General features: G+C 39.3%; 1 protein-coding gene across 2 annotated transcripts in view; it reads left to right on the top strand.

Annotated features, from left to right (window-relative positions):
• Positions 1-21974, top strand: part of RASGRF2 (Ras protein specific guanine nucleotide releasing factor 2) — a 134676-nt gene that overhangs the window by 24852 nt on the left and 87850 nt on the right. For both annotated transcript variants that reach the window (XM_075078783.1, XM_075078782.1), the window contains exon 2: positions 17761-17867. In XM_075078783.1, the coding sequence (XP_074934884.1) occupies positions 17761-17867 (107 nt within the window). The remainder of the gene's footprint in view (positions 1-17760; positions 17868-21974) is intronic.

The raw sequence follows: 21974 nt of genomic DNA, 5'->3' as shown, positions 1-21974 counted from the left end.
TGATCCCTTGGATCTTGTTGACTATTTAAACCAGGTTTTGTGCTTATTGATTAAATTTTGAATACCTTTGAGGTGGAAGATGTGAAAAAAGTGTTCACATGTCACATTTTACACTGGAGCTGTTTGTTTACAGCATCTTGTTCCCAGGCTCACACAAGACTTGGGTCACTCGGTCTGCAGCCAGACTTCTCTGTGCACCCCTCCTGGTCCAGCCATAACTGGGGGTTGTGGACTACAGCATGCTGTCAGCTCTGTACAGTAAACTAGCCCTCTAGTTCTGTATCCTGATGAGGATTGTTGTCTCCTTTTAAGCAGTGAAGAATTAAGGCATAATTAAAGGTTGCATTGACTCAAACAAATATACAAGAGTAATTGCCAAAATCAGAGTGGTACCTTTGCTTTGGGTAGTATTGTTCCAGGTCAGTTCTCGATGGTTGGATCCTGCAGAACTTCCCCATAGAATTCTTGATGGAAATCTGTCTGTATATGATGACAGTGATGGGAATGTCACTTCGAAGCTAGAATTTTGTTCAACAGTATTCTCCCTCTTCTCATTTTTCTCTGCTGCTGCAGCTGTCTACATCATTCATATTTCTGCAGCAGGCAAGTAAAGTCACATGGTTTTTACACCGGATCTCTTTTACATGGGAATACAGAACTATAACACATTCTTAATGTTACAAGTTAGTATATACAAGAATGCATTGTAAACATTTCTGTAAAAACAAATGTTTCCCTAACTGTGGTCCAAATGTGAACTTTGAAACTGCTAGCTTTGGTTATCAAAAGCACTGTAGCTGCTTTTGCAGTGGTTTATCTTTGGAAATGATAATTTTAAGGGCTTGACAGGGATTGTTTTGTAGGTTTCTTTCTTCTCTTGAAGAAACTTGAATGAGGTTATCTTTCTGACACTATGACAGGCAGTAGGATGGTGGTCTTCATAATTACTACAACTTCTGCAGTAGTATTAGTATCCTATTTTTGTGCAACTAATAGATCAAGGAAGGTTCTTAATTTTTTACATTACAAAAGTTAGGAGGTGTCAGAAATAGAAGTATAAGAATGAAAGCAAGCAGGATAGGAATCCAGGGAGGGTTTCTTTGGATGCTGGTCTTCAACATTTTTTGTTAGAATTATTTTCAGTTGGAAAAAGTAGTTTCAAAAGACCCAAAAAACTCTCATTCAGTTTACTGCAATTTTCCTCCATATGATTAAAGACATAGTTTTTGGCTGGTTTGATTGGATAAATCAAATTATCGGCTGACCCATGGTGGAATGTTTGGCTTTGAACTGGGTTGTGTTAAACTTCATTAGTCTATAGTGCTGTGGTGGCTCAAAAAAGCCACCATGCTGCCTCTCACCTTTTCTTGTACATCTTGACTCATGACTGCTTCACTGCAGCTGAGCGCCACGTGTCCTGGAAGACATGTGACCATAGACCCATTGTGGAAATGTAGCTTGTATAAGGAGCACACCTTTTTGGGGCAGGAGCTGCGTTGTAGTTCCCTTTAGGCACAGACAGGGTGATGTAGAACAGGCTTCAAATATAGTGGGTTTTGGTTGGTCCATCACAATTGGTTGATTCAATGCAAAGCTAAAAGCTTTTGTTTTGCTTTGATTTTATGTTTCTGAATAATTCTTCATATGATTAAACATTAGAATTTGCTGTAGGATAGACAGATGGTTTTTCCCCTATTACTATGCTCCACCCTTCCCTTGCCCAACTCTGGTGTAAATCGAAGTAGAAGATGAAAGCAGTACTTTTCCTTACTAGAAATAGTCTTCAGGAAGAGATGAATGAGGAAATATTTCGGCTGTGGCTGCAGAAAAAATGCGTTTTCAGTAAGAAATTGGGTAAGGCTTTTAACTGACCTGAAAGCTGTAGCTGATTTCCTACTGTATTTTGACACTATGCATTGTATGCCTGCTAGTCCAGAAAATCATGTTCTTTTATAGTTTCTTTAGTACAGGGAACGCCTCTTTTCTTGTTAGCAGTGGCAAAACTGGATAGCTTTTCAATCCATACAGACTGGTGTATGTGTTTTTGTGCCTTTGAAAAGGATAATATTCATGTGGGCTACAAAGCTCCAAACATGAGGGATTTGTGAGAAAAGAAATTGAATTTCTGGCATAGTCTTCCCACAATACATTCCAGTGAGTTAAAACAAAAAACAACAGAAACTGTTTGTATTTAGTTGCAGCTATTGCTGATAAACTGCTTCTTAGATGTTTTGGTTGAAACTGGTGGCTTAAAGATGTGGTGCTGTTTTTCTGTGTGTATATTTTTTTAAAAAGGAACCATTTTGGTTAAATTAAAAGAAAAAAAGAAGCAATTTGTATTTCATTTGAGAGGAAAAAGACTTTCAGTTAAAAATGAGACATTTATTTGCAAATGGAAAAAAGAAATGTAAAGCAAGTTGAATTTTGGCATTTGCCATGTGAATACTTCTTTGATCATTCAGGCTTTACTACTTCATTACATAGTGAAGCATGAATATAATTTTGGGAAACTTCAGAAGAATAACAGAGATCATGAATTCTAAAACTTGATATTGGCAGCACTAAAAGAAAGTGCAGTAACATAATTTGAAATAATTCTCCCTGTATTCAAGCTGAAGCCAATTTGGTTGCTCTGCTTTATTTGCCATCCTAGATTTTTCCGCAATTTGTTGTGAAACTTGTGAAACAAACATAGTAGAAAGCAGAGCTTTACTTAAAAGGTTTTTTGATTGTATGGCAAGTTCAGGACCTAATGAACTGTGCATTTCTGTCAAACTGGCAAGAAATCAATAACATTTGGCCATGAGCTGCTGCAAAGGCAGGATCAGGGTGCTGTTTTGCACTTCTCCAGCCAAGGCTTCATAGGATTTATTGTGGAATAGCAACCCTGCTGCCATCATGGGAAGGTTTTCCTGTTCAAAGATTATCTCCCTCAGGAACTCAAAATGTCTTTGTTTATTCAGGTTAGCTTGAGAAATCTATCTCTTCTGGGGATGTGGCTCGACACAGGGAGCAAAATTTGAGGTTGCATAAGAAGGAGGAATATAAAATATTCTTTTTGTGGAAGGCAAACAGAAAATTCCATTGTTCTGCACACAATTTACTGTTTTCTGGGAGAGTGAAAATGATGCCCATGCTTTCCTGCCCCCTCTTCGTTAGCCATTTTGTGACTTTGCCTTCTCCAAAATGATGATGCCAGCTCAGAATTGCTCTCAGTTCTCTCTGTCACCTGCTTGTTGCAGAGAAGTGGTGTTTGACCAGTGGAACTGTGTATGGTTTGAAATTCTCATATCATGTCTGTGGACAGCAGGATTAGCCTTTATTGCTACCCAGAGCATGTACAGGACAGCCTGATAGCAAAAGTGGCTGGGCTGATGTGTCATGACCATGGTCACGGAGCCGAGCAGCATGTATGAGTCTTAAACTGAGTTCTGCTCTGCCCTTGACAGCTTTGTTATGAGTCTGCACTGGTAGTTGCTGACTTCCTGCAGAAAGTATTTCAGAAAGCCTGTAGAAGAAAATGTTGTTAATTTAAATGTATGTAATTCTAAATGCCGTAACAAACTGCATTGTTTAGAGAATGAAACCATGCTGCATGCACCTTATCCTGAGTAACAAACAAATCAGAGCATCATCTCAGAAGAGCTAGTGGTGATACTGCTCAAATGCTGATGCAATCCAGGAGTTGTGGAACATCTGGAAATACCTCACCTATCAGAAGGGTGCTTCCAAAGGTATTAACCAACACAGTGCCAGAATACTCTCATCAAATGGAAGGAAACAAATGCTTAGCATTAATAAGAAGGTTCTTCAACTTTTCTATCAGAAATCCCTTGGTAAACACACTGTGCAAAAAAAGCATCACACCTGTTTGCTTGACATCCAGGATTATCATAGCACCAAGGGAAAAAAGAGTTCATGAAAGTGTATTATCAGTAAATGGATTTTTGAAAGTAGTTCTGTAAATCCTTTTGGTATATTTGCTTAAAGCCCATTTTATTTCTACAGAAGCTAAAAATTAGCACACAAAAGATAGTTTTGGTTCACACTTACAGCTGTTCATGTCATCTCTGAAGGGAGGAGATGCCTGCCATCATATTACACAGCTGAATAGAGACAGCTTTTTTTTGAGCAAGTTGTACAAACTCCCATTTTCCCGATGAGGTGGCATTGGTAGTGAAATGATGAAAAATGATATTTGTAGCCAAAAAGGGGCAGTGAGACAAATAGTGTTTGTGCCTTTTGAAGGTGTTTTGCCAGGATGCATGTATCTTGCAATGATTTTTCACAGTAAAGAACCTCTGACATCTTTCACAAAAGACATTGGTGATTTCTCCTCTATGCAAACTCCTCAAAGCAAGCTGCAGGTAATATGACCCCTGTCTTAATGAACCTTGTGGGCTTTGGGCATGAACTTCCTAATCATGGGAAACCTGTATCTCCAAGGATGGAGAGCAGATAGGGCTCAGCTGCAAAAATGTTAACTTCCTCATTTCCCTTGTTAAGGCAGTCCTTTATTGTGGTGTCTTTGAGACACTTGACTTGAGTGTGAGAAAGGAAAAACACTTTCTCACGCTCAGAGGTTCAGTTAAGGTGTTCCTGGTGTTTGAATGGGTGGGAGGTCCTGCCAGTGAGTATTAACAGTGGTCTAGGAAAACCTGTGGCATGTGCGAATAGAAATGTGGGTATGTGGGTCGTCCCCATCCCCCCCCCCCCGTACAGTTTAAAGAGTAATAAATAGATTATGGTTACTAACCTAAGTAACTTCCTATTGCTCTGTTCATACAAACCTCATTGTTTGACTAATAGTGGTGGAATGACAAGTGTGATTAAAAACAGAGCTTTCACAACGAATTTTTAGGGGAACCAAGTTCCAGGCCTTCTCTAAAAGATGTGAAATGTTTCTATCCTATTGTAAGATAATATGAGTAATTGTTGACTTACTTATAAAGGAGATGTCAACATGTCCTTTGCTGTATGCATGACACTCATTTGGACAAAAAGGTATAATTTCTGAGCATTTCAAGTATTTCACATTGCATAAACTCCAAATTTATTTTTGCTAACGGAAACTCTATTGAACATATGATTGCTAACATGATTTGGAGATCTAAGGAAAACGTGAAAAGAAAACATGTACTGTAGTTGTAGTTGGGTAAATTACTTGAAACTGAATGTCTGCTTAAGTAGATCTTTGATAGTAAATATTATAAGATGTGGATTCCATCTCTAATGCTATTGGTTTTATATCCTGAAAATAGTTTTATTTTACACAAGCCATGGACACATTTCAGCAATCTCCAGCCAAATTTTGGAAAGCAATTTTCAGCTCACTGTTTCTATAGTACAATTCAGTTCTCACCCTTCATAGAAAATGTTAGTGGATGTGACACTCTTGTCAGTATGAGGTTTTCATTTATATATGCAGGGTGGGTTAGTTGATTGAATTATTTTTGGTTTACTGGTACAGCATGTCTAAACAGCTTCATCAGTTAGGGAAATTTCAGTGAATTCTTGTACAAAACCAGGGGTTGACAATGGATAGTTGTGAATTGAAATAATACTGCTGAGGATTAGGAAAGGATTGTCTTATAGACTGAATCATCTTAATTGTTGCTTGGCCAAGGTGAGGTGTGTTGGAGGTTTGTTGTTTTTTTTTTGGTCCTTGGTGAAAACTTGGAGAACTTCAAGGATAGCAGCTACAAGAATGTGTACGGAGATGTCACAGAACTTTGATCCAAACATTTCTTAATGAATGAGATATGACAGGACTCAACCACTGGACCTTTGACATCCTGAGATGAGGTAGATGTTTTCTTGCTCTGTGGATCTGAGTGTACCCCATATACTCAGGTTATTTTGAGACAGAGCAGTCCAAACCATTGGTTGGTGGTCTTGAATGTATAGATGCACTAATAGGCTTAGTTAAAGTTCCATCCAAATGGGCAAACACTACTTCTCTACTTAGAGTTTTTAGGGACGAGGTTGGGAAATGTAAGCTTAATGAAGAACTTGTTTCTATGTGAGTTATGGCTGGAGAAGTACTGTTTTCAGCTCTGTGGAGTTCGTGGACTTGCCAAAGGCTGTTCCTTGGCCCCTTGAGTTTGATCCAGGTGTGTAGACCAGCCAGCGCTCCTTTTGGTGGATTATGAGTAAATAGAAGATGGAGGTATAGGCAGAAGGACATGCTTCTGGTGTTGGAATAACCTTCTCCTGCTTAAAACTAGATTCTGTCACTTTTCTTCCCAAGTTTTCTACTAGGTTATATCCAGGCTCCAACCCTAGGGCTAATTAACCACAGAGTAGGGCTGTCAGTGAGTGTGGTGGCACAAAAAGGACATTTTTCCATGTCATAAAATCATTCAGGTTTGATAGGCAGTTTTGAAAACATTGTATGTGGCCATTTGCAGCAGTCTTATTTTCCAACAGAACCCTGGCAATCTCTGGTGCTGTTGTGTGGACTGTACCCGTCTTGTCCCTTATCTCACAGAATACTGCAGTTGCTTGAATTTTTGAGTGTTTGTTTTTTTTGAAACTGTTTGTAGGTAGAAATGATTATATATAACAGAGATGTAACAAGGTCTAGGATGTGCTGACTTCTTATTCTTGCTTCCCTATCGTGTGTTGGCTCACTTGAGGGAGAGAAGCTCTGTTTATAGCAATGTTGAGTTGAACTTGTTTACAGCAGATCTATATTTGGACATCTTTGCACATATCTTTGCATCTAAAATGGGCACCATAATTCTTACCTTGTAGAGGAGTTAGAAGATTAGTAACTGTCTGTAAAGAGCTTTAAAAATGACAAATCCTGTGTTTGCATATCATCAGAATATAATTAGGAAGTCAGCCAGTTTAATCTGCTTCCTAGAAATTAATACTTCAAAATTACCTGCTCTATAAAATTTGTTTATGTGCATGATTTGGGGTAGGTATAACCTTTTTTTTTTTTTTAATGTGTGTGTTTGTGATGGTGTTTACTGAGAAACCTGGACTCCACTCTTGCAGTACACACTGTATGGACACTATCTTCAAAACTGAGGCCCATTATATAATTTCATCATTTACCTGTTTACTGATTATTGGAAATGCAGCTGCATGTTTTTAGTAGTGAGGGTAATTTAATACCTAGAACAATTGAACATGGGCTCAGTTGGGTTTTTCATTACTTTTTATGTTAGCATTGATCAAGGATGGTCTGTGTCTCACCTTGATCCTGCATGTTTTATGCAGGAGCTGTCTTGTGAGACTTTTCTGGCCTATATTACGTAAGTCAGCAGACTACAAGGTTATAAATGTCCCTTTTGGCCTTTAAAGCCTGATCTTTTAATTAAAATACAGGAATGTCTTTTGCAGTTTATAGCTGAATCCATGTGGAGGAGCTCAGCAGATAAGAAAGCTGGATAGCAGGTGCTCTGGCTGTTGTTTGGCCAAGGAGGGAGAGGCTGTCTGCCCAGGGAGAAAGGTTAGGGTTGCTAAGAATGGTGAAGGAATGAGACTGGGTAAAAAAAAAGAGCAAAACAGAAAAAGTGTGTTTTCTGAAAAATATATGAAACTGCCACTGATCACAGTATGGGCTCTAATCTTTATTTACTTTATGGGCTGGTAGGGCTGTAATCTTTATTTCCTTTAGCTGTGTCATGCTTGAGGATCGACCAGAACTTGGATTAACTTGACTGCTCATTCCCTCCTCTTTGGCCCCAGTGGAAAGGCAGCTAATGACACACAGGAGAAATGGAGGTAGAGACATGAAGTGAGGAGCTGTGGCCCCAGCCTGCATCCTGGAATAGGTCATCAGTAAGAACAGTGGGATTTCCGTGCTCCTTTTCCATCATTTGCATTGCAGCAACTTCAGTAGAGGAGATCACGGTCCCAGTACGTACCTGACCATTTGATGAACTCTCCACTTACATGTTGAATATGTGTGCCCTGATAATGTCTCAAACTATGATTAAAACTAACTCTTTCAAAGGAAGAGATTTTCCCTTTGCAAGCATAAGGAATATATTGTAAAGAAACTGAAGACTGGAAGGGATCTGAGGCAACAAGCAGTAACTAAAATTTAGAGGTTTTATTGATAAGTGGGATCTACAGACCTGAGTGCCGTGTCCTTTTTCCAGTGCTTGCAAAGGTGAGAATCCTAGGAAGGGGACTGAGGGCATACAGGGGTGAGAAGGATACCTATACAATTAGGATTGGGAGAAATTTTATCTGCCTCTTGGATTAGGCAGGTTTGACTTGGCTGTGGTTTATAGAAAATACTTTTCACTTTGTAGAAATTCAGTCTACTGAAAGTATCTTCAGGGCACAGCTACTGCACCGGTCACCTAAGGAAGTTAGCTGTAGAGATGTATCAGTGCCAGTCCCAGAAGACCTTACACGTGGGAGGGGAGGCTAAGGATATGCAGGAAGGCAGCAGTTCTGGGAACGCTGTGAATGTTTACTAGTGAATGCGTTGGGATGCAGCCTTTCAGGTCCCTAAAAAGTTAAATGAGTGGTTTTGTGGATTGCTCTGCTAGACTCAAGCATTGTAATACATTGCAAGTCACAGGTTTACAAAAAGCATTTAGACCTGTCTCATATACAGAGTTCCCAACAAAATGAGACACTTAACCTGACCGTCCTGAATTCCAGTCCCATACCTTCATTAAAGACCTTATTTATGTTCAGTGCAAGGCACTGGAGACAGCAGCAGTAATGAATGTTGCAACAAGAGGGAAAATGTCCTGCAGCTAGGTACTGCACAGTGTTCTAGGCAAGCAGCTTGCAGTTTCTGGCAGGAAATTCCCACTGGACAGTGTCAGATGCATTTTAGGATGATGGTACCCATGTTCAGTTTGTTATTAGTGAATAATTTAGCTGTGCTTACTGTGTTCTATCAGTTCCTGTAGGCTTTACTTTGTGAAATTTCCTTTTGTGTGGCAGAATTTTTCACTGTTGATAAACTACTGCTGAAGTACAAATGATCTGCATTTAAAAAAATCAGATCGGGCCCTATTAGCCTGATTCCCTCATCCATGAAAACAAATTCTATAACCATTGCAATTTGGCATAATTTTGATGCAGTTCAATGGAGTTGCAGGAGAATTAAGGTCTGCAATGACTTTTGTGTATTCCTTGATTTCTGTTTTACATGCAAGTTGGGTATGGTATTTTTTTCTCAATAGAATTTATAAAACAGGGTACATTTATCTATTATGTCCCTGATTCCAAACCTGCTGATTGCATATTTAAATATGATGACCTCAGAATGCTGCTGGTCTTGGCCCAGACAATATATGCTGAAAGGCTCTGGAGGGAGATTAACAGTCAGATACCAGAATAAATTTTATGCAGCAGGTTATAGCTTGATTAATCCAATATTGGCTAAAGAGAGAAGACATCAAGCCGTCTCATCTACTATACATTACAGGGTGAGTGTATCAACAATGACAAGTGTAAGGTCATGCACCTGGGAAAACATAACCCAGGAGTGCAGCACAGACTGGGATCCACCTGACTGGAGAGCAGCTCTGTGGAAAGGGACCTGGGGGTCCTGGTGGGCAGGAAGCTCAACATGAGCGAACAGTGTGCTGCTGTGGCCAAGAAGGCCAACGGGATGCTGGGTTGCATCAAAAAGGGCATCACCAGCAGAGATAAAGAGTCATTGTCCTGCTCTACTCAGCGCTTGTCAGGCCACACCTGGAGCACTGTGCTCAGTTCTGCTCCCCGCTCTACAAAAAAGGATGAGGACAGGCTGGAAGGGGTCCAGAGAAGGGCCACCAAGATGATCAAAGGACTGGGAAGCTGCCATACGAGGATAGGCTGGGAGAACTGGGTTTGTTCAGCCTTGAGAAAAGGAGGCTCAGAGGGGATCTCATCACCACGTACCAGTACTTAAGGGGTAGCTACAAAGAAGATGGAGACTCCCTTTATACAGAAGTCACATGGAGAGGACAAGGGGGAATGGAGACAAGTTGCTGTTGGGGAATTCTGATTGGACATGAGAGGGAAATTTTTCCCAGTGAGGACAGTCACCATTGGAATAATCTCCCCAGGGAAGTGGTTGACTCGGCCACATCGGACACCTTCAGGAGTCATCTGGACAGGGTGCTGGGTCACCTTGTCTAGACTGTGCTCTTCCTTGAAAGGTTGGACTAGATGATCCCTGAGGTCCCTTCCAATCTGCGATTCTGTGATTCTGTGTGATATATACAGTGTACATTTGGCCACTGTTAAACCAAATCCAGAACAGATACTACAGTCTATCTCTGAATCTCCTCACTGTGGGAGATGGAGATCCAAAGCAATGCCTTCTAATGTGTTCTTGAGCCAGTGGCTTGGATGATAAAAGCCGTTTTCTCATCTACTGCTAGAAGTTTTTTCTCTGTAGCCCTGTTCAGTACAAGTTTTCTATATGCCTGGGGTGATGAAGTAACAGTAAGATGATGAAAAAACCCTTAATCCCTGGGTGCCACCCCAAATCAATACAGAAGGTGAAATTCTGCCATGGGTCTCTAACAGTTTTGCAAATTACCTATTTATTTTATGAAAGAATCAAAATCAAAATCAAAATAAGCAAGAAAACCCCAGACAATTAGTAAGAGCCAGCACTTCATGAAAAAGCCAGTACACTTGTTTATAATAAAGTGTGAAGCAGTTTGAAGGATTTTAAAGACTCACTTACGGTCAAGTGAAGTTTTAATTAGCTCCTGTAAGACTATGAGAAAGTCTTTATTTGAGTGGACCCAAGATCCAACAGTTCTAATATTCTATGTCACACTGGCCATGAGGACATGCTGGGGAAGGGAAGGCATCAACTTAGGTACATATTTTACTTTTCCTTTCCCTCTCCTCTGAGATGACTTTAAGCTTCCAGTTATTTTCAGCTTCAGGACTGTTTGAATTCTGAATACCTGAAATCTGTGTGTTCAGTAGTCTGCAATTTCTGTACAGTGAACTCTCTAGTCTCCCTGCAACCCGTTGGCACTAACTGCATTTACCACTTTTTTTGCCAAAGAGCAACACCAGTTTATTACCAGTTGCATGAAGTACCACTTTCTTCTGTTTGTTTTGAGGCTGGTTTCTGTGATGTTCGTTTAATAGATTAAAAAAAAAAACTTGAAGAGGAATAGAGCAGTGGATCCCTATCCATCTGTTCCATATCTCTTGTGATTTTGTAGACCCATGTTGTATCCCCAGAGTTGTTACTTTCTTTGTACTGACAAGTCTCAGCTTAAGTTTTTACTTACATGGATATCTAATTTGGACATGTGCAAGCCTTTCCATACCACTTTTATTTTTTTCTGATTGTTTCCCATTTTATGTTAACCTTTCTGTGGTATGAAGTCCAAAACTACTCACAGTATTCAAGATGTTTCGTAGCATAACAGCCTTGTCTACTTTGTTCTGTTTGTGTCCCAATCATCCCTAGCACTCTGGTTTGCTTTTTGGCAGCTGCTGAGCATTGGGCTGGTGTTTTCAGGGAACTTACTCCAGGATCTTACTCCTGAGTGGTAGTACCAAGCACAGAGCCCATATGTCACATGTGAAACTTGGAATGGTTTTCCTCATGTATGTCACTTTACATTTGCATACAATTAATTTCTTCTGCCATTTTATTGTCCAGTAACTCAGTCGTGTTGAGTCTACCGTTCTTCATAATAGGTTCTCATCATTACTATCTTCAATAATTAACAAACTTTGTCATCCTTTGTAATGCCTGTCCCAGTCCTCAACACAATTCCCTGAGGAAGTCCTTTGATGTCCTTGTTCCATTGTAAGAACAGACAGATGGTCCAATATTCCAGCTCCATTTCCTAGGTTTTGATTTTTTTTTTTACTTTTTATCCATGCAGGGACATTTTTCTTTTAAATCCTAGATGCTTAAGCATTTCCCTAAAAATCTCTCAAAAGCATTTTGAAAACCGTGTCGTTATAATCCAAATGCTTGCTGACCCCTTCAGAGAACTCTACTAGGTTTACAGGAGATGACATCCTTTAACAAAAGCAATACTGACTCTTCCCAAGTACATCATATTAATTCTGATGTCTACTAATCCTGTTCTCATTATGGCTTCTACTAATTGCTGTGGTACAAACATGAAGTGTATTGTCTCTGTAGATCTCCCTGGAAACTTTTAAAAAAATTGTCATGGTTTTCACCCTCCTGTCGTTATTCCATTCTCATGCTAATCTAACAACAATGGGCTATGAATGTCCTGCCAGTGCTAGTGGGGCAGCAAGCCTCAAGACTTGCCAAAACCCAGTGCTGGCATTTGCCTTCCCTTGACTCAAGGCACAGTACTCCCCCCTAATATGCTGCTCATCCAGTGATGGGGAGGGATTGTCTTCCCCCCCAAACATTTCCCTCACCTTCATACACTCACCCTCTTGCACTTGTTCCCTTTTACGGATGCTGCCTTCTTTTCCTTCCGTTTCCCCAGGACGTAAGAAATACACAATACACATAATGGTTTGTATTTGATAAGCTGAGCAAAATACTATCAATAGAACACATCTGAAAACTTCATGAGCTAACATGTCCTTGAATAGTACAAGCTGCTTTGATTTAGACTGCAGTTTGCTGTTTTTCCTTCAAGGATTATTGAGGAGTCTTTGTCCGCTGCAGTGATTGTCCTCTTCTGCCCAGTAATTTACTAGTGCTTGAGATTGCACACAAGTTTCCAGATTCTGAAATGAAAATGTTTTAGAAATCAAGAATGAGAAATATTTTTGGCTTGTCATCTTAAATTTCAATTAATCACCTCTCCCACCTTTCTTAGCCTCAAAAGCTTTTTAACATGCCCTTATAAACATCAGGTGGTGAATATAAACCTTGAAGATACAGCAAATGATTAATCTTCCTCATGCCTCGCATTGAAGACAGACTTTTGTTAAGGTTCTTAATTTTTGGTAGCAATCTTGGTACACAGACTAACTTTTCACAGTTGTTTTGCACTTACAGTCTCCATTCTTATCAGTGTTGATGGCTGGAATTTTATTTTGAAATTGCTCTTGAAGTCCTGGCTGGAATGATTAGACCAAGACTGTGCAGTAAGTCACTGAAAGATCAGGAAATACCAACTAATGAGGCCATGCCACATTTAAGCTTTAAAAGTATTATTTTTGTAGTGTATTACGAAGAGAATTAAATTTGGTTTATGTTTAGTAAGAAAAGTTTAGGGAAAAGCAGTTCATAGGCAAGTAGCTATTACCACACTATAATCGTTTACAAGCCCACAACACAACAAAATTTGGTAGTCACTTTGCAGTCATTTGAAACATAATTTAAATCTTTAAATGCCATGCTGTTGGAAGGATAAGATAATAAAACCAGTGTTGGCATGTGCATCGTGTCTCCAATATGAGTTTCTCCATCCGGATATTCAAAGCTGACCAAATTTATGAGGAGCTGAGGGCAGGAGCTTGCAGTAGGAGTTGTCAAGCAGCATTATTTTCTCGGGTAGCAGCTTTTTTGCCTGTGACAGGTAGCAGCAGCACTGTGGGAAGATGAGCGCTCATTCTCCTTGGTGTTTCAGTGTTTCAGTAACTGAATTGTTACAAGCATCACTATGACTTTACAGATGGAAAAGACATGTCATGTTACTAGAACTACTGGGGGATGAAAAGGAGTAACCGGCGAAACAGACATAGTGGTAAGTTATCAGGGGACAGGAGATAAGAGATAGGATAGGAGATGTCCTTTGTAGTTTCCTTGTGAGGTGGAGAGAAAAGAATGAGCTACGGGACCATCTGCGTGCATTGGAGAGTGCAGTGTCTGTGTCGGTGTGACTCTCACTTCATAAACAGCGAATACTCTTGTCATTCACAAGGAGAACAGCATCCTGCTGTTGGGAAATTTATTCTTAGGGGTGCCTGTGTTAGTGGAAGCCCTACCTCGGTGTACCTTAAAAGTAGCGTTTCTGTTATAGGGTGTATATAATTTGGGTTGGTTCTTTGTTTTTTTTTGGTTGGTTGGTTTGGGTTTTTTTTGTTTTGATTTTTATGAGAATGATGCTTGGGTTTGCCATTGGAAAGCATAGCAACTTCAGAGCTTTAGCTGTCGTTTTTTGAATACAGCCATTATTTGGGCAGTTTTATAAGGACAAAGTTATGGTGTGAACTGCTGTCAGTGGGAAGCCCAATATAATAATCAGTGTACTCTGCTACAGGACTTTTCACTTAGGGTCTTAATCTTCTCCCAGTCTTGTCTCTGAAGTGGATGTGCCCATCACCTCATTCCTTAGTCTTCCCTTTTCACCCTAGGAAGAAACTCTGATTAGCACTAGATACAAGTCAGAGAAGTGATACACAACAATATTCTTGATGCATCTTGATCCCATTATTCTTTCCTTGACTGTCAGTCGAGATAGTGCCATCATCCTTATGCAAGGTATATGAAACTTCCCTGCCTTTTTCTTTGAGGTTTACTTTGGAGAAATCTGCCAAAGATGTTTTTATTAAAATGAAGAGTGACCATTTTGCTTGTGCATACATGAATACTGAAAAGACACCTTAAAATGAAATTACGGAATTTGTATTATATCAAAATACAGAATGTTCATTTTATCTTCTATGAGTCTGACAATTTTCGGAATAACCAATAATAAAAAAATTGTCCAACTGAACCATGGGCTTAACTTGAAACATGGGTGCTTGCCTGGCTGATGTAAATGTGTCCTATATACCTTAAATATTTACTGTCGTCTCTTCAAGAAACTAATAGCGTGTATGCAGAAAGGTGGGTTTCACCTATACTGTACTGCAGTGATATGGAAGCTGAGCTGTTTAGCAGATTGAATGGCAGTGCTATAATTATATATATCAATATATAAACATATATATAGGCCCACTCACATACATCATCAACTAGAAAATGTACTAATACATCACAGATGCCATCTTATATTCTTGTAGTAAATGAGTTTTGTAAATGAGCAACATTTATTTTAAAAAGAATTCAAGGATGACTTAGAGATTCTTTTTAGAGGCACGTTAGGATATTTTGCTTGCACTTTGCTTACTCTAGAGCTGACTGCTTCTGGGTAAATGATATAGTTGATACTGATGCTTGAGTGCAATATGCATCTGTGAGGGGGTTGGAGGATGTAGATAACTTTTAAAGTAGCTTCTGAAAACAAATGCCTTTTATAATTTAGCTTTTGTTTCCATTTCATCCAGTCCTACTGTAGGAGCCTTCCAAGTTTGTTTAAATTTGTGCATTTGCTTGGTCTAACTAAGCATTTAGACCATGCCTCTCACCATAGTAACTACACACCTCTATGTCTAAATTCTGTGACGTGAGATCACTGTAAGTCTTGCTCAAAAGAGCTCTGAGTTATCTCACTTTAAAATAAAAAGTAGAGAGGACTGTAATATTGTCTCTCCCTTTAACTCGAATCCCTGCACAATGGGATTAAGTCCAGTGCTTGTCTACACTTGTGTCTTTATTCTAATTTTATATGTAGCAGCTTTATGAAACACAAATAACTTGTTACATAAAATGCAGCTCTGAACAGTGTGATTTATCTTTAAATATACTTTTAAAAAATAGGTTATTCCAGTCTATAAACACAACATATTTGTGTGTAATCTTGCTGCACTTTTTACTGCCCTGTGGTTTGTTTTCAACTTCACTGTATTGTTATAAAAATTTTTATCTATCACTGCTATGGAGAATCCTATAGACCTTATTAAATGTTTTTTTCTACTCATGGCATTCAGGTTTAAGTGATATGCACTGTCACAGTTTTATAGGATTGTCCTTTTAATGATTTATTGATCCTTGTCTGTGCTCTGGAGTTGTTCCGTTTCTGAAATATAATGGATCTGAGCCCGGACTTTCTTTGTATAGCATGTTAAATGTGAATGCTACTTCTTATTTTGCATCATTTCTGTTTTGTTGGTTTGTTGCTAATCCTGCAGTGTGTGTGGCCTTCTGTATGAAAAGTGTTTTGTATACATATAACAATGTTTAGTAAATTAATATAATGCACAAATGAATAGTTTTCTCTTTACTGAATACCATCATACATACTCATGCTACCTGAAATGAAACCAAACATATGAGTATACTCAGACACACAGAGGCAGCTGGGTTTTGTAAAGTGAGGTCCCGAGGCACAAACCTTGATGCAAATACAGGTGCACAGTTAGTGCTAGAGCCAGTGTAGTGAATCCAGTGCACCTGGGGTGTATTGAAGCTGCTCTGTGCACACTGCGTAGCTGACTTGTGTGTTGTACTTGCACAGCAGGCTGCCAGATGTTCCGGAAGGGGCCAATAAATGGCTGAAATAATCTCTTTTTATATGGACGAAATTAATTTTCAGTGTTGCCAATATCTGCAGCCACTTCTCTGTAGGTGAAATTTCATCTCTTCTGTTTCTGTTTATACTTGTGTTCCTCCTGCCTTGGAAATGGCTTTTAATTCTGAGGTGTTTTGTATTTGCTTGATCTCCAACATAGTGTTTGGCTCAGAGAGGCTTTTTCAGCAGAGCTGTGGGTTTGACAAGGAAAGCAGAATTTTTATTGACATCACTTCAGGTTTCTTACTGCTGTAAGCTAATGGTGTGAGAGAATGCAAATTATATACCTCGCTTGCTGGCTGGAGTGACTTTGGAATTTGCTGTTAGACCCCAGAAATTAATTGCTGCCATGTATGGTTTTACTTCGTTCCCATTTTACTGGGATGAAGGTGGAAGAGGGGTTGAGAAGTTCTAGGTAAGGAAGAGAACTGAGTGTTCTGGTGCAGAGATGTTTAACTGTAGGAGCTCCTGAATCACATTGGACCTAATAACCAGATGGTTTTTATGTAAGGGCAGGTCCCTCACTGGTCCCTCTGCCTGTGAAACAGCTGGCTTACTAATGGGTGCATTTAAGACACCTATGGAATTTACAGGTGTGCATTTAGGTAGAAAATTTCCTCTCCTGTTTTCATCTAAGTTGGAAGAATTCTGTTTGCTACCTGGCTGTAAGTTAGTAGGCAGGCTATACAAAATAAGGCTGTAAATGACGAACCTTGAAAAGTGGGTTTTAAGGTAGATTACTGCAGTTGTCCCCTCCCCACTAGATATCACAATTACTCTTAAATTCTGAAAGGAGCAAACGCGTTCCTGAAATTTTTTGTTCAATGGAACACACCATGGGCAGCATCCTTCATGTAAGAAATGCTACTGAAGAACATGACACTTCTTGTGTGAGTAACATTTTCTTGTGAAAACAAAAAGTTGTTGCAATGACAATAATGGGTGAGGCTTCTTGAAAGAAGGGCAAAAGTGTTTTGGGAGTATGATGAATGAGGAGGGACACTTTCCTTTTTCTTTTGGAAAGGTGAGGAAATAAGCTAGAGCCAGCGCACAGTCTGTGTTCTTGTGAGTAAGTGGTGGCAGTTCCAGATTTGGTATCCTGTGCTGGCATCTAAGAAAAATTTTAGGTGAAAAATTGCAAGGGATAAAGAACTACAGAACACCCTGCTGCAGTCACATGATTGTATTTGACTGTGGAAGCTGCTTAGGGAATTATATTCTGTTGTCTTCTATGTGGGAGCTTAAGAACAATAACTTATGATCAATATCATAAAAACTATTAGCTTGATACACAGCGGAATATGTTAAGTATACAGTTTCAACTTAAATCCATGGTTCATGACTGACAACTTAAAACACATCTTCCTAGGCTGGCAATGCTTTGGGCTGTGTTTAAAAAGTTAGATTTTTTTTTTTTATTATATATCTATTTTATTTAAAAGAGTTTCTGAACATTTTTTCTTGTTCTAATTTGCAGCATTACTTTACTGTTCTTTTTGGCCATGAAGGCCAGAAGCCCTTGGAGCTCCGTTGTGAGGATGAGGTTGATGGAGATGAATGGGTAGAAGCTATTCACCAAGCTAGGTATGATTTTTGATCCTTAGCTCCATCTTATTGTAAATCGGCAATAATTTTAAAATCTCAGTTGACTTTCTAAACAGAAATGAATGTTACAGTGCATTAGATATGTATTGTTTGTGATTCATGGGTGTGTTCTAGGAAAAAATGCCTTCATTATTCATGCTTATATCACTGTATTTTGTCATTCACAAGTTATTGCGTTCCAGTTGAAATTAGTTCAAGAAGAATACTCTTTTATTGGAAACAACCCCTAGGACTGGTCTTCTGTTAGAGGCAAAGTGCATTATATGAAGTAAATGATATGCCAAATGAATAAATAGGTATTTCTTAAAAAGCTGTCACATAGAAATAAATGTAAGAAAGAGGAGGTCAAACCATTATGATGATGAAGTGCAACAGATAAAATTTTGACTTCAAAACTGAAGACCTGAACAACTCTCAGCATTGTGAAAAGGGATGTGGTAGGACATCGTCCCATGCAATAATCTTTCCCTGAGAAAAGGTCTGCATGGTGACTGGGCAAGGTTTACAGTGTTATCTAAATGAAAATCATCTAACTGAAGGTTTGTGAAATGGTTTGTGGAGGCAAATGTCTTTGCTGAAATGCACTTTCTCCAGCCTCCTCTTACACTCACTCACCTCAGCTAGTCTGCAATGCCATGGTAACGCACAAGGAACCAGGCAGTTTCTGAAGTGCTTAGGACATGAGCCATGTAAACAGAAGTGATTTTGCTTTATAACAGAAAATGAACATCACCGACTAATAGTTTTTAATTTAGAGCGTGTGAAATAAGGCCCTGAAGGTGCAGGTCTTGTGTTGCCTGGGCATCCAGTCTTTGAATTTGCATCCTCTTCTTAGCATTGGTATCTAACTGAAGGAAGCCTTTTCTTGGAAAGCACCTGCTGGGTTGTGGTATTAGATGAGCCATGTTTTGCATGGTAGCCCTCTGGGTGAACACATTATTTTGGTTCTTGAGAAGCTGTGAGGCTTTGAACTCTCAGCCCATCCCAGGAAAGTATGTCCACCAGTTGGCAGTCCTGTACTGCTGAAGGAGGAAGAGAGAGAGGAGGGAGATCTTCACCTTGTCTCTGGATCTGGGTCAGTTTCTTTTGTTGAGTACGACTGAAAGCAAGTGAAGAAAGGAATGTGACTTTCTGCCTTGTGGTAAGGGCATTCAGGGGAAGCAGGACCCTTCAGTTCCCTATTCTCAGGATCATCTTCTTATCCATTGCCTGGGATAGAATGTAAGCATTTAAGCAAGAAGAGCTTCATAACACTGAGTTAAAATTTATGTCTGAGTGGTACAGTCCCTAAATCTATCACACATTAATTTTCAAGGCAGAATTTAACAGAAAATTAAGCCAATATTAAACAACACACAGTTGAAAATAGTGAGAACTTAAACTTGCTAAGAAGATAGTCATGAGGTTCTAGGTCTGGGTGGTTGAATTTTGACTCCACCAGAAAGTTACCACTGTAGCCTTCAGAAGACAACTGGGTCTCTGGTGTAGGCAATAATAGGCTTTTTATCTCTGTCCCTTTTGCTTTGTCTTTTCCCCCTTTTCTTGTGCCTATCTAACATGACACCCCTAATAATATCAAGCTACGGACACCACTGTGAGGGATATTTTCAGGGCCTTATGTGATTTGGGGGATTTTCTTACTCTACTTTTCTGCATAGGTGTCTAAATTTCTTGGGAAAATTTTCCAGGGACTTGGACATGGCTTTTCTTTTTCTAGTATTCTTTTCTTGAACAAAATATCAACAAGTGACAAAAAAATACAAAATTTAGTTGCTAAACATAGTGTTGTACACTACTGTGGTTATCTCATTGTTCTGATGCTTTTCTACTTCAGTGAAAGCTGCTTTTATTTACTTTACATTGTGTCTAGCAAAACAACTTGGAGTTGCATAATTAGTTACTTAACCATTGGGTCTTTTACCAAAAATACATAACAAAGATGTGAAAATAATAGTTTTAGACTATTGCATAAGATTTTTCTTGCCAACTTAATTCAACCAAATAGAACGGATTTGCTTCAGGGATTAAATTTTGCCTGCATCATGTTTTAGACTTTTTTCCTTGAGTTCCTGTATATTTTTGTCAAATGGGACAAGCTTTGGCAACTTCCTCAGTGTCACTGTTCATCTGAGGCTAGCCTAAGACATTTCTGACTCTCTTTTGGGTCTTTGTTTTAAATTGCTAAATAACATTTTGTGTAGCCCTTTGAAGACACTTTTCTGTATGGCTCAGGTGTCTTAGGTAAAAGTTCTAGGAGATATTGAGAACATTATCCCTACTCTTAAATTGCAAACAGTCCTGGGAACATCCTGTTCTATGTGAATATGTTGGCATTTGTGAAATGGAAATATTTAATTGCTTTCTGGAGGGTCTCATCCTCATGAGTAGCTATGGTAATCTGTGTTTTGGCTGGATTAAGACAAAGTAGTTGAAGATTTTTTCTTTTTTCCTTTTTTTAAAATTCTCTTTTCTTAGATTGATGTATACAAAATCTTGGGTTGCTTTTCATTACTTTTTGCCAAATACATGTTTGCAGCCATCAAAATCTCTTCCATGTTTTATTTATTTAGCAAGCTATAAACAGACTGTTGAAAAAATAACATGATGTCACTGCACCCCATGTCCCAATCTGGATAAATAGGTATTTTATTTGGATGCAAATTCATCATTAAAGGATTTTCTGCCGTGGCATTGTCCATTGTTTCTTGGAAGATTTCAGTGTGGGTGGGATGCTACTGTTTATCATTTGGGGGTTACCATCTACACTCTTCAAGAGCTGACAGGCTCGTGTGTGCTGCAGATAAGAAGCTGGATTGCTTATGTTCTTGTCCGTAGTGCCCTCTCCTCACTTGAGAGAGATTGTTTGGCTTGTGAGCTTTCAATGGGAGGTGCAATTCAGTGTATTTTAGTGGGACTCCATTATGAGCTCCACATGCATACCTACTATCCGTCTCTTTCCATTTTATTTGAATTCTCAGTGTTTTGAGTTCTCAGTAATATCCAGGGTGGCAGAGAAACGTTTGCTTCTTCTGAGTTACATTTCTGGGCTGGAGGATTTATTCCTGGCAAATCCTAATTCCTCTGTCAGTGACTGCATGTGAGTCCTGTTTTGGGCCTTGTTCCAGAACTCGGTCTCTTACGAAAAAATCTGTTTCACCCTCAATACACTGAGGTGGACTTTTCACCCTCTCTTACAAATTCTTCTATGGTTTAAATTTTTTCTTTTTTGCATTTAACTAAAAAAATTTTATGGTTCTTTTTTTTTTTTTATATGAATGCAGCAGTCATCAAATTTCTCAGCCTTTTCCACTTTAGCTTATTGGAAAGTCTTAAATTAAGTGCTTGAGGCTGTAGTTTCATGTATGCTTTAGTCCTGCATAAGCCCACATTGCTGCTGAAGGAAGCAGCTGTCATTCTCATAAGTCAGCCATTCATTCCCACACCTTTACCAACCCTTCCCTCATGCAGGCAGAGGTGTGAACTTAATTGAGAAACTGATTTGCACTAAATTTAATTATGTTTTGTTTATTTTTTGCCAGTTTAGTTTTAACCCATCTCATTTCTCTGGGTCTGTTCACTGCACATCCATGCAACACACTTGTGTTCACTGCATAAGGGAGGGGGGAGTGCATGAGTGGGATGTGGGAGAACGAGTGTTATGTGGGGGGGGAAGTGGGAGTGCTTCTTTCACTAGGTCACCGTTTAAAGAGTACGGGGAACTACTGCCCTCCAACTGGCAAGTAAAAAAAAAAAGGCTTGCTTTCAGATTTGTTGGCACACTTCACTTGCTGATGCAGGGTATATTTCACATAGTATTTTGCAGGCATTTGTGAGCTCGGTGTGGTAGCTCAGAGCTGCCTGGAAGCTCAGAGCAAATGCCTTGCTACTAATGCATTGCTGTTGGAGAAACTATATTAGCTGAGGCTTGGTGGTATAATAACCACAATTTTGTAGTTTCCAGTTGGATGTGAATTAGGCAGAGAATTTGAGTAATGTACAAAACATGGGCAAAACAGTCTCATATCTGCCTTCCAAATAATGTTTAGCGAGGTCCACAGAACAAAGTGGGAGGGGTTGTCAGAGCCA

This window comes from Phalacrocorax aristotelis, chromosome Z (genome assembly GCF_949628215.1).
Source record: "Phalacrocorax aristotelis chromosome Z, bGulAri2.1, whole genome shotgun sequence".
NCBI lineage: Eukaryota > Metazoa > Chordata > Aves > Suliformes > Phalacrocoracidae > Phalacrocorax > Phalacrocorax aristotelis.
This window is presented reverse-complemented; position numbering and strand designations above follow the sequence as displayed.